The sequence below is a fragment of the Pelodiscus sinensis genome, chromosome 4 (assembly GCF_049634645.1).
Source record: "Pelodiscus sinensis isolate JC-2024 chromosome 4, ASM4963464v1, whole genome shotgun sequence".
In the NCBI taxonomy this organism is placed as follows: Eukaryota; Metazoa; Chordata; order Testudines; family Trionychidae; genus Pelodiscus; species Pelodiscus sinensis.
Window position 1 is genome coordinate 72,751,079 of NC_134714.1, and position 12,641 is coordinate 72,763,719.

A 12,641-nucleotide genomic window follows, 5' to 3' on the forward strand; every position below is an offset into this window, starting at 1 on the left:
AAAGAAAAAAAAAACATATTGAAAAACATTATTTAAAACAAAGGCAACCAGATCCAAACATGACTACTATATGAGAAAGACAAGGTGGGCAAGATGATATATTTTACTAAACCAGCTTTCGCAGAGCTCTTCAGGCACGAAAAAGGCAAGCAAAATATTAAGAGTTAAATACAAGATGGGCCAAACTGTTAAGTGTGAGGGGTTAACACATGGAAGGAGACCACTTAAAATGAAACAAATCCATACATCACACTTGCTTCCAGAGTGCAGCCAGGCTCTCAAGGCAAGGGATTAGGGAACAAATTTGCTTATATGTTTATAAATTAGATTTCTAATCAAGAAACTAATTCATCAATTCTTTCCTGGTATTTATAGGTTCAACCAAAATTCAAATTTTCTCAGCCTGTGTCCTACATTTAATTTGCATGGATCATGAATTCCAAAGGTATATATAGAACTTTACTGGAAGAAACTTTCTGGGGACAAAGTTTCAGTCTCTTATATTGAATAAACATAGAATATTCAATAAGAAATGGCAGGGTGAAGCTAACATTTATTGAGCACATAGTAAAAGATGCAATTGTCATTTTTACAGCAAGGTTAAGAATGTTTAGGACATTTTCACTAGTTAATTTTAAAACTGGTACACAAGTCACATCAAGGTTATTACATACCATCATTTTTATTAGCATTGTACAAAACTTTTTTCCGTTTCTTTTTATTTTTCTTTGCACACCAGAGTTTTCCTGAAAGTCAAAATAAAAATCATTAGAATAGTATACGCTTGTACATTAAAAAAAGCCTTTCCTGCCTTGTTGTGTAATTAAAGGCCTAGGACACATTTTGTCTTTCTAAATATTTTATATGTATTTAGAAAAGTTAAAAAATATGGTTTCTATAGTTTAATGTGTAGAATTACATTTGTATAACTAGAGTCCTGCAAATCTGCGGGTGTTCACATCTGCAGATGCGTATATCCACGGCTCATTTTTGGGGATATGGATGCTGATACAAATTCTGTATCTAGAACCCTGCAAATTTGTGTATATCTGCTTCATATCCACAAGTATCTGCACCTGCAGATGTGGATATTCACGGATTATTTTTGCAGATGCAGATGTGGATACCAAGAGCCTCTTGCATTACTTAGACCAGTGGTCACCAACCAGTAGATCAGGATCTACTGGTAGATCTTGAAGACTCCGACAGGGGATCTTGACTGGTTTGGCCAAGAGGCTAGCAAATGCTGGCACTTTAGCTGCCCCTCCCCGCACTGCTGCGGAGCTCCTGCCCTTTATCTTGGAGCTGTTCTCCCCTCCCCCACTTGCTGGGCAGGGCAGAGAAAGAAAAGGAGGGGGCGCTGATAACAGGGTGGGAGAATGGGCACCCTGACTTCTATCTCCACAGAATGGAGGGGGGAGGGATAACAGGGCTTGGGATGGAGGGAGTTTGCTGGCTGCTTTTGAGAGTGGTGCTGGGCCAGGGCAGAGGTAAGCCTGCCTTAGCTCAACTGCACCACTTATGGTAAGCAGTGTTCAGCTGGAACCCTCATCCTGAACCCCTGTCGCAGTCAAACTAAGGATGTTAAGGACTAGTGGACTAGTCCACTAACCGACTAATCCACTATCCAATAAGCAAAAATATACTGGATAGTCTAGTTGACTAATCAACCCCCCCTCCCCCACACACACCTTGCTGTCTCTATCAAATAGAGGCAGCAAGGGGGAAAAAGAGGAGGTACTTCAAAGTGGCAGTGCCACATGGAGCCCATACCCGGCTCCGTGCGGCACTGCCCCTTTCAAATGCCACCTCGGCTCCATGTGCTTTTTATCCATGCATATGTACATCCATGGATGTGGATGCAGATACAAAATTTGTATCTAGAATCCTGCAAATGTGCATATATCTGCTTTATATCCACAGGTATCCGCACCTGCAGAAGTGGATGCAGCTATCTGCAGCTCATATTTGTGGAGACATTTGTGGTAATTTTGTACCAGTGGGTTCAAGTCCTGTGCAGAGCTCTACTTATCTTCCTGCAAGTTCTTACAAAACAATTGTTAAGATCCATCTCTTTGTTGTTTTGACCAGGTTTTATCCACCCATGTCTAGTTAAGGTGATCTCAGAGACAGTACACAGATCTTTAGAAGTTTTCTTCTAGCCCACCTCTGCCACTATTGTAGCATGTAAGTGGTAGGAGATGAAATTCCTCTGAGAGAGAGTATGAGGTTAATCTCTTGCAGCTCTACTTTGTATGAACTGAACGAATCCAAATAATCAGGATGGTCAAAGACAAGGTGAATGGTAAGAAGGTAAAAAATAATCTGACATCCTCCCAGGGGAAAATTTAAAACTCTTTGTTTCAGGAACTTCTGAAATCACAGCACTCATCGCCCACGTACAGTTGGAGTGAAGGTGGTGAAATAGAATTTAAGAGTGGAAATTTGGGATGTTATTCCAGTGGACATTTTGATTGGAAGTGATGTAATATCTGTGTCTCAAGTTCTTATTGTGGTAACTGGCAGTCGAAAGAGCACAGCCCAGAAGCCCCTTTGCTTAACTCAGGTGAGGAACATGCAGAGGGAACAGAATAGGACATTGTGACTGCACTGTAAGGAGGGGTACATTCCAGAGAGTGGGTGTCAGCAGAATAGACGACTTATTTTCTCCATCACCTCAGGCACTTCCTGTCTGCCTGCTGCTCATCAACCACCCCCAGGCACCTCCCTCTAGCTGCCAAACAGTTGATGGGTGGCAGGTGCTGAGTGCTTCCTATTCTTTTCCCCAGGGTGCCTGAGCCTCTGAGCACCCATGGAGTCTGTGGCTATGACTGTCAGCTTCTTACACTTATGCAGACTTCAAATCAGCCAAAGGCAAGCAGCCTTTGTTAAAGAGCAAGACACAGACCATTCGGGAAGCAGTTCATTAATGCCCCTACAGAGGATAATAGGGGGAATGGGTTGGTTTGTTTTTTTTTTTAAATGCAAAATGGTAGGATATACAGGTTGAAACTCTCTTAACCATGACTTTTCTAGTCCAGCAAAATCTGTGGTCTGGACCAGAGAGTCCCACTGGAGGGTTAGCGCCCCGGAGCCCTGCAGGCTGGCAGGGCAGCGAGGCTTCCTGGCAGGGCTGCAGGAGCTCGGCTCAGAGGCTGCAGGGCTGCCCCCAGTGGCAGCATAAGCCACTCTGCAGTGGGAACCTGGCGCTCAGAGACAGTGGGGCTACCTGGGGTAGGGCAGTGGGAGCTAACGGGGTAGAGGGACCAGCTGGGAGGGCAGCCAGTTGGACCAAGGCTGGAGGGGGATGGCAGCAGGAGGCCAGAAATGACCTCTCCTGGTCCAGCAAAATCCCTCATCCAGGACCGGTCAGGTCCCAAGTGTGCCAGACCAGAGTGGTCCAACCTGTATTGGGAAGCCCCAGCAGGAACAAACAAGGGCTGTGAGCATAGTTCCCTCTAAGATGCGTGCCTGTGTGGTCACACACAAAAAAATTCTTCTCCTACCTACCTCCTCTGCAGAGCTGCGCAGCAGCACTCACTTCCCTGCTGGAAGGTGAGTGGCGCAGTGGTTTCCTGCTCCTGCGGCAGCCATGAGGCTGACCTGGTGCGCTGCAGCTAAAGTGGTGCCCAGATAATATGCCATGCCATGCCTGCCACTCCCTAGGGAAGCCTCAGGTATTAGCCATGCCAGCCGGAGACGGGTTTCCCGGTGGAGGCTGCAGGGAAAGCAATTGCTGCTCTCGCCACTAGGCAGCCCAGCCACCACGCACCCCCAGCACGCTCCAGAGCTCCCCTGCAGGGCACTGTGCCGTCACTGTCGGACCAGTGGGACAAAGAGGGGAGCCCGGCTGGCTGTGTGTCTGCAGCCTGCTGAGATGGAACCAGGTGCAGTGGAGGTGAGTGCAGCGCATTGCAGCCGAGCAAGACCTGCTGAGCAGGGAGGCGGCAGCAGCCTCCCCCGAGCAGCCATCAGGCAAAGCCACCTGCTTCAGACTGGAGGAACTATGGCTGAGCAGCAGCACCTTTGTGCTGGGTGAGGACTCGGCTCACAAATATGAATTGCTCTTGTCATTAAAGGCTATTCACATTCTGTGGTCCCAGCCTGCCTCACTGCCTTGGGGGCTTTCAAACATGCCACAAAACAATTTCACTAGCGTAAAAGGGAAAACATTTCCCTTTGTTCTCTCACCTTCACACTAACGGTTTTGCCCAATAGCCATGATGCCCCTCTGGGAGTAGCACTACAAGAGGGCTGACCACCCAGCTGGCAAAAATCAAGCCCTTCTAAGTTGCCTCAGAAGAGACAAAGTAAAGCTTGGTGACATTAAATAACTTGCCCCTTGCAAACAGCTTATCCTAGATGACTGGCAGGAAAATTGGCTTTGCAAGATCAGAAACCCGAGGATCGTACAGCAAGGACAAGATATGACTTGACCAGGGCTTTGATCAAGTTCTGTGCCCCTATGTTAAAGATACAGGTGCAGTCCTTGCTAGACATGCCATTAGGTCATGCTGCTCCGTGAGCTCTGGGCTGGGAACATTCCCAATTGGATTCCCCAGTCCCTTGGGAAAAGGACGAGATGCCACTGTGGGCACCCACCTCGCCTGCTTCAAACCTCCCTTTTCCCAGTCCCTGCTGCCCTGGTGCTGAGAATGACAGCATCCTGTGCTCCAGCAGCGAAGTGGCACTTTGCCCTTCCCCTGGCACAAAGACCAGGGTGCACCAGATGGAATTGGCAGTGGTGTGAACACACACAGCATATGTACAGACAAGCAGAAGGGCTTTTCGTGGGGCTTGCTCTGAGTTCCACTGTTCTGTACACTCTGCCTGAAGTTCTGGTATTGGACAGACAGACAGAGATACTGGGTTGGACAGACTATTGATCTGAATTATTGTGGCAGCTCTTATCTATCTATGGATGGATGGATGGATGAATAGATGAGGTATGTAGAGAGAGAGAGAGAGACAGAGAGAGAGGTGGGAGAGGGGGATGGGAATGGATGGATGCATTTATCTCCACACACCCCATCCATCCAATCCTTATTTCTCTAGCAATAGATCTTCCCCCTTGTCTTGGGCCCAAGCTCAGGGAAGGACTTGCTGTTTCTCATCAGGCAGGAGATATGCAAATACAGATGTCAGTTTCCTTTTTAAATCTATGCCTCTCTCTGCCCAGGCTATACTCATATGGCTACTAAAAATTTTGTAGTATTAATTTTCTCTTTATTTGATTTCATATTAAATAAATAAGTCATGTACCCTGTTAATTTTCCCTTGTTTTAGTATTTTGTGTGTGTGTGTGTGTGTGTGTGTGTGTGTCTATATATATATATATATATATAGACACACACACACACATACACACACACTCTCAAAATATATCTGTTAGTAACTGGCAGGCGCCACAGTGGCATACATCCACATAGGCACACATGAGCTAAACATTGGTGCACATAACAAAACTTACTCTGCTCATGGATGGAAAATCTTACAGGGAACATTGGCTGTGAGGAATGCCACAAACAGCTCCCAATGCCAAATAAGTCCATGGCAGTATTATTATATTTGTCCATATACTGGATGTCTAGGGGTAGAGAGAATATTTGAAGGGGTTCAGAATTTTCTTTTTTTGTTGGCCTGGTATTATCCTAGCAGGAAAGGAATACTGTAAATCCTGCGATTTGTGCAAAAGTGGAAAAAGATTACAGGTTTCTGCAAAGAGACATTGCAACCATTACCTGTAAAGGGAGACATCGTCGATAGGATTGCCATGAACATCACTGGTTCATTCCCTAAGCTCTTCAAAAATGAGAAAAAAAAATACATACTGGAGGTAGCTGACTTTGCTATCCCAGATACCCAGAGGTAGTAGCCAATACAGCGGCAGAAACAATGGCAACTGCACTCATTTTCACAGTTAGAATGGCTTTGTAAAGAACTACTGCTAGTTTGCGGTCACATTTCAAAATCCACGTATTTGCTGAACTGTGAAAAGGTATGGGCTAAGACAATTGAAGTCTGCCCTAGATGACCCAGGAACAAATGGATTAGTTTAAAGATTTAGTGGGACACTGAAATTCATGCTAAAAGCGTATGTACACAGAAAGGCAAGGGATTAGGACATGCAACTGCATTATCTATTGTTTGCTTACTGAGAAGTATTTCAAGAATTGACAGGGTTTGCCCCTTCAATCTATACAGAAGGAAGGTCAGAGGGGCCAATAGATCGAGTCAGATTCATGGGAAGGGAACAATGACTCAGAAGGGCAACCTGTAATTGAATTGGTATCTAAGTTCTGGGCAATGTTAAAATCCTTTATGGAGCTGGTACAGCATAACCTTGAAAGAAGCCATGCGGTATAAAAAGTATGGTATCACAAAAAAGTATACATGTGTAAAAGCTCATGAAAGAGCTTCTGACACCAAAATATTACAGTCACCACCTGGATTAAATAAAAGTACAACAGTTACAGAATTTTTCCTTAGAATATATATTCAACCTGATTTCTCTGGCTCCTTGTCTTCTTCTATGGTTTGCTTCATTGCTTCTCTTTGCTGTTGAAAGCTCTTTCCTTAACATACAAAAAGGTACATTAAAAGCAGTTAGCATCAGGAAATAATTCCTATTTCCTTTTATAAGTGAGATGCCAGTTTTCTTTAATTTCTCATCATTACTCTATTATCATACTTTTCAATCTACCTAGGGCCAAGTGGAAGACACTATGCCACAAAGATCCAAAACAAGGAACAAAATATCATGCATACTTGAATACGAGATTTATTATTTTTGGTTAAATAATATTTTATAACTTCAGTTTTACGATTATAGTTAACATATATAATAGTTACACAATGAAGTAAGAAGATGGTGAATTTGTGTGCAACGATGGTAACTGACTAAAGTGTATCCTTCAAAATATGGGATAGTTGGATGTACAACTAATGTACTTTTCAGCATGTGAAAGGCAGAGCATTCTATCTGCAGTTTGTTTGTAATGACCTAATTAAGCAAACAGACATATATGGTTAACTTTTCACAATGGTGCATATTGGGACCAAGCTGTATGACTTCTGCAAGCAACTTTTTAAAAAACATGTATTCTTTTTAGATATAGTTTTATGCTCAAATATACCAGTATTGTCATACACTTGGCAGGATCAATAAGTGCACCTGTGCACACACCACCATTTGCCTTAAGTATGTAATATAGGGAACAAACCATATTGTCAATGAGGATGATCCAATACATTTTTCCATCTTTATTGTGTATGATTCTTAAATGAAAGGATTCAGCTCTTTGAGAAATACCATAGAGACACTTATAAAATTAGAAAGGCTCTGTAGCATTCCCAACATACACCATTCAAAGAAGAGGAGTGTATCCTTGGTAACACTGAGCAATTTTGCTTGGAAGAGTGATTATAAAAGAGTGGCATTGTTTCTCAATCATTTTCATATTAAATGTACTCCGGTCTCAGGTAAAAAAAGTGGATATTTTGTACCTGTCCCCCTGCCCCGCAAATGAACACCAGCACTGCAAAATCAGCCTGGATTTAAAAGAATCAAATTGGGTTCCTTTGCAACTCATACAAACATTACAAAGTAATGAAGTCACACTTGTGAAACACCTGTCTTGAAATTATTTCTTGTTCATCTATTGCTTCCAATGGATTTGCATTGCATGGATGCAAGAAACAGGATCTTAATAACTGATGCTCTTGCTGATGCTCCAAAATGGAAGGTTCCAGTGACTGAAAATCCAATTTGTCTGAAGCTCCCAGCTGTTTGAAAAAGGAATTGCTCTATCTACAGCTCTTTGTTTTTACTGAGCCTAAATCTCCTCTCTCAGGTGGAGATAAAGTAAGCTGGGGTTATATTGCAGTGCTGCATAGCAGACAGCAGAGGAACTCAAAGGAAAAGAGAAAAAACTATGGTAGAATGATCAAATCTAATCAGTGATTGGCAGCCATACCAGTGAATGCCCATCTATGAGAAAATTAATACTTGCTTGCTAAGAAATTGGATAATTATTTTTGAATATGTAAATTCATTTCTGTATTAAAAAACCATCACGGAGGTTCAAACAACAAATGAACATTTAACCAGATAACTTTCATGATATAAAAATCTCTTTCAAGACATTGCAATTGCTGTAGCGGGTTGTATTCCAAACAATGGCACCTCAAAACTACTGCACATCTGTGTTTTTGGGGACATTGCATTGTACCTGGGATAAGGCCTGCCAAAGGCTGATTGTCTTCATCTCCATCTCGGTAGGCCTGCCACCAGTTTGGATCTTCTTGGCTGATCACATGGAGTATATCTCCTTTTTGAAAAGACAGACCTAACTCTCGGCAAGGTACATAAGGATCATCAGAAGGATCATAGTCAAAATGTGCTTTCACGTGTATCTAGGAAACAAAAGATACAAAATTAAAAGTGAAAAATATTGAGTAATTCCAAGGTTTCATATTCCTAAAACATTCTCTCTCTGGCTGTGAAAAAAGGCAAAACAATTCTTGTCAAATTGGTACAACTTTATTTTCTTCACCACTATAACAAGTTGCAATTTCAATAGTTGAATATCTTGTATACAGGTATGGATGGGTCTACTTATGTGAGTAGTCCCATCCATACCTGCAGATACTGATTCAACTACTGAAATTGAAACTTGTATTGTAGTGAGGAAAATAAAGTTGTACCAATCTGAGGGAAGGTTAGAGACTGAAGATGAAGGCATTATAATACTTTCACCCAAACGACTATGCACCTGAAACACTGAGGTGAAATTGTTCAACCGAGTTACTCCAGTGAATGGAGTCACACATGGGTTTTAGTGGCACTTTTTAATTTAATTTCCTAGATTTGCTACTTAGTTTCTTAAAAGGGAAGAATGTTTATCTGTAGTTCTGCTTCTCTGAAGACACCATTATATGGGACTCCAATTCTGGTGTTAGCACTCCTTATCAAAAAGACTACACAATTCCCTTAGCTCATATTTTTTCCTCTGACTAGATACTGATTTAATTCCTTAAGATTCTGGAAGGGTCAGGGTTTTCCTGGCTTTATTGCTTATCAGGTTTTCACAAAGTGGCACAAATTGATGACTGTCTTTACCAAGAGGGTGTGAATTTTCTGAAGCATTTTTTTGTGATACCAAAAAAACAGATTATTCTTGGGCAGTGACAAAGTATTTCTGAATGCTGATTTAGTTGCTTCTCTGAACTGTGCTTGTGCCATGCGTCCAAGGTGACCACGGATTAGTAAGTGTAAAAAGCTTACAAGTTTGCTTCTAGTCATGATATTCTGCCAGGATACAGAAAGCAGCATGCTGGATACACATTCTGGAACCTCACGCCTTTTGCTGCATATAGGAACCAAACTAAAAACCACTCCATTTCTGCAGCTGACGATGCTGATCACCCTTGAGCTGAGATGCTTTGAAATCAGCGATAGATGGCTCAAAGAGAAACTTCTCCTTTGCATCTTTTTTATGGGGGCCACAAGGGACATGGGACAGGCCCAAGACACTAGCGTGCACCTTATTTTCCCACTTTTTACAGAGGCTTGCACACGCTCCCCAAAGAGGCTGTCTTTGGCAAATAACAAGGTCCTTGAGTTTCTTCTGATGGAAATTAGATATCTGTGGCCAAGCTGAAGAAATCCAATCAAAGCGGCAGCTTTTGCAGCCATATCTGCATTCATCAGACATAAGGCAAAGTTTATACCCTAATGGATAATTTCTTTGAATTCTTGGTAATTCTCTTTCAAGGCAAATAAATCAGGGTGAAGGCCTTCAACAGCTGCCATCTGCCACAAAGGCCTGGTTGAGCCAGGTGCATCAGTCACAAAGAATATGTGAGAAGGTGAAGCAGGATAAAGAATTAAGAGGTAAAAGTGTCAAGAAAAAGGATGAATAAAATTCAGGATACCCAAAGTGGCAGAGAACTGAAATGTATGCCAAAAATAAATGCAGCAAATAACTAACATTATAGCAAATGAAATTGAGGCCATCTAAGTGGACAGTTTGAAGCACTGGAGAATGTACTGCAGCACAGTGCTAAATGTCACAAAGCATAAAACCCAGGTGTCAGCCAAAGTTAATAAGGAATTTAACAAGTATAAAATATACACCTGATCTTATAATAACCACACAGTCACAGCAGGGAGTTTCTTCTCTAGGTGTGGTCAAGAGGAAACTGGCCTAGGCAGAAGTATAAATCGTCAGTATAGTATGTGGCACTGCTATTTCTCTACAGGGTCAAAAATTACTTTACTAATGGAATTGTGTCAGCTTTGTGTTAAAGAAGGCAAAAGGAAACTAGTGGGCTTGTCAGAGGAGAGTCACAGTCATTGGCAGGATAGTTGACTGGTCTGATCCAGTCTCCAAGCTGCAAACAGTTTGAAAGTCCACTGTGATAGATTATGGACTTCAGTATGATGAAAATCATGCCTCTATGTAGTTAAGGGAGTTTACCAAAGTAACATTAGTCACAGTTACGTGCTTTCATGTGCATCTAGAAAATGAGAGCTGCTGCTGCATCATCTTCCATTATAGAACTACTTTTCACTACATAAAAATTTAAATAGGAATAACAATCCCAGAATATATACAGTAGTTCCCTAAAAAGGGTGTGGAGAAAAGAGAACATACTCTCCTTTTACACAATGTGAAAATGCAGTCATTGCCTATTTTTATGAAGGCAAATAAAATCCTAAGAAGCAGTATTGGATGTGCAGTGGAACCTGGTTATAGTCCAATAATTTGGGGGGTGGGGGGGGGGGGGGGAAGGGAAGAGACAACTTGATTAGTAGCAGAGATTTGGGACAAGCTGAATTAGTTTTCAACACAGTAGTGGCTAAATGTAAGAAACAAATTAACAGATTATAAATTATAAAGCCAGATAGGACTGCTATGATCATCTAGTTTCCTGCATATCACAGGCCACAGGACTTCTGTGAATTAATTCCTTTTTGGAAAACATTCAATACGAGTTAAAAATTGCCAATGATGGAGAATCCACCACAGTGCTTGGTAGACTGTTCCAATGGCTGATAATCGTGTTCAATTTTTTTAAACCTCATTTCCAATCTGAATTTATCTAGCTTCAACATCTAGCCATTAGATCTTACTATCCCCTTCTCTGCTAGAGTGAACAGCCCATTACCAATTTTTTGTTCCTCATGTTGGTGCTTCTAACTAAAGCTGTAAGTCTGTCACAGAGGTTAAGGAAATCAAAATTCCATTATGTTCTGGGCCCTCAGTGACTTCTGCAAGAGCCGCCTGAGCAGCTCAATCAGTCCCTGAGCCAGATGCATAGGCTGCTGCTGGAGTAGTCTCTGGCCACCACCTCCCAAACCCCACAGCAGCAGGAGTTGGGGGGTGAGGAGAGGGGAGTACTTAGAACTGGGGAAGAGGATTGAGGGCACAAGAGGGGGTTAAGCTCCTGGCAGTGCTTACTTTGGGAGGCTCCCAGGAAGCGGTAACATATCCTTCCATTGGCTGCTAGGCAGAGGTGTGGCCAGGTAGCTCTGTGTGCTATCTCTGCCCACAGGCACCATCACTGCAGTTCCCTTGGCCATGCTTCCACCTAGGAACATATTGCTGATTCCGGAATTTGCATGGAGCCTGAAAAACTGCTTATTTTCTAATTTTTTTGCTATGAAATTTTAGTTTGGAATGACTTTGCTAGTGCTTTTTATGCAGCCTGTAGTAAAACTAGGCAAATATCTAGATGAGTTGATGTACGCCCTAGAAGATCTCTTTGCATCCATTGGGGTTCAGGACCCCTTGTTGAGAACCACTGCCTGAGGCTGTCTCCTGTGATCATTTTCAACAGTTGTTACTCAAAGCTAATATTAATCTTCAAGATGTAAATCAATTTCTTTGGTTTCACCCTGTAAAATGATGTTCAGAAAACCTTTGTAAGCTCCAGGTGAAAAACAACGGTTGTACAATTAACAAATTTCACTTACAACTGTCTCTTTGGCAGGAGGTGGCTTGCTCTGTTGACTGGGTATCAGCACAAATGTCAGAGTGCCATGCATGTCAGCCTGTAACAAAAACAAGACTCCAGTACTCTACAGCATAAATACCTGTTTTGGTAAACAATGTTTTTTCTCAAAGTGCAATACAAACTCCAATGAAACCCAATCCCTACAATCAAATGTGTCATTAAATATCACTGTGTGGGTTAAGATTTATATTAATCCTAATAGAGAGAGAGATATATATATATATATATATATGATATATATATATATATATATATATATCACACACACACACCTCACACACACACACGAAACGAAATGTGGCATAGTGGGAAAGACTAAGAACTTGATGATCTCCAGATGATGGAAGCCAAGAAAGCTTGGCTGTGCATATAAACTGCTTTCTCCATACAAGTTTAAAAGGAAAATATGGGGGAATTGGAGAGCAAGGATTACAATTCTGCCATATTGTTCTCATTGGTTAATAAGTTCGTCAATACACTGCCACAGCTTGGGGCCAGGTGAAAAGTGCCTCTCCATAGCCACTACATTTCCAATGGACTCAGCAAGGAGAGGGATGCATGTCCCCTTGCTGGGGCAGGTCTAGGTTCTTCTGCCCCGTGCTCCCCAGACAGAGCGGGGA

At 42.3% G+C, this 12,641-nt stretch overlaps 1 protein-coding gene across 3 annotated transcripts in view; it reads right to left on the reverse strand.

Moving 5' to 3' along the window:
- The window catches only part of PALS1 (protein associated with LIN7 1, MAGUK p55 family member), a 102,588-nt gene that overhangs the window by 20,295 nt on the left and 69,652 nt on the right, over window positions 1-12,641 (reverse strand). For all 3 annotated transcript variants that reach the window (XM_075927394.1, XM_075927395.1, XM_075927396.1), the window contains 4 exons: window positions 11,981-12,058; window positions 8,232-8,415; window positions 6,504-6,575; window positions 675-746 (listed from right to left, as the gene is read on the reverse strand). In XM_075927394.1, the coding sequence (XP_075783509.1) occupies window positions 675-746; window positions 6,504-6,575; window positions 8,232-8,415; window positions 11,981-12,058 (406 nt within the window). The remainder of the gene's footprint in view (window positions 1-674; window positions 747-6,503; window positions 6,576-8,231; window positions 8,416-11,980; window positions 12,059-12,641) is intronic.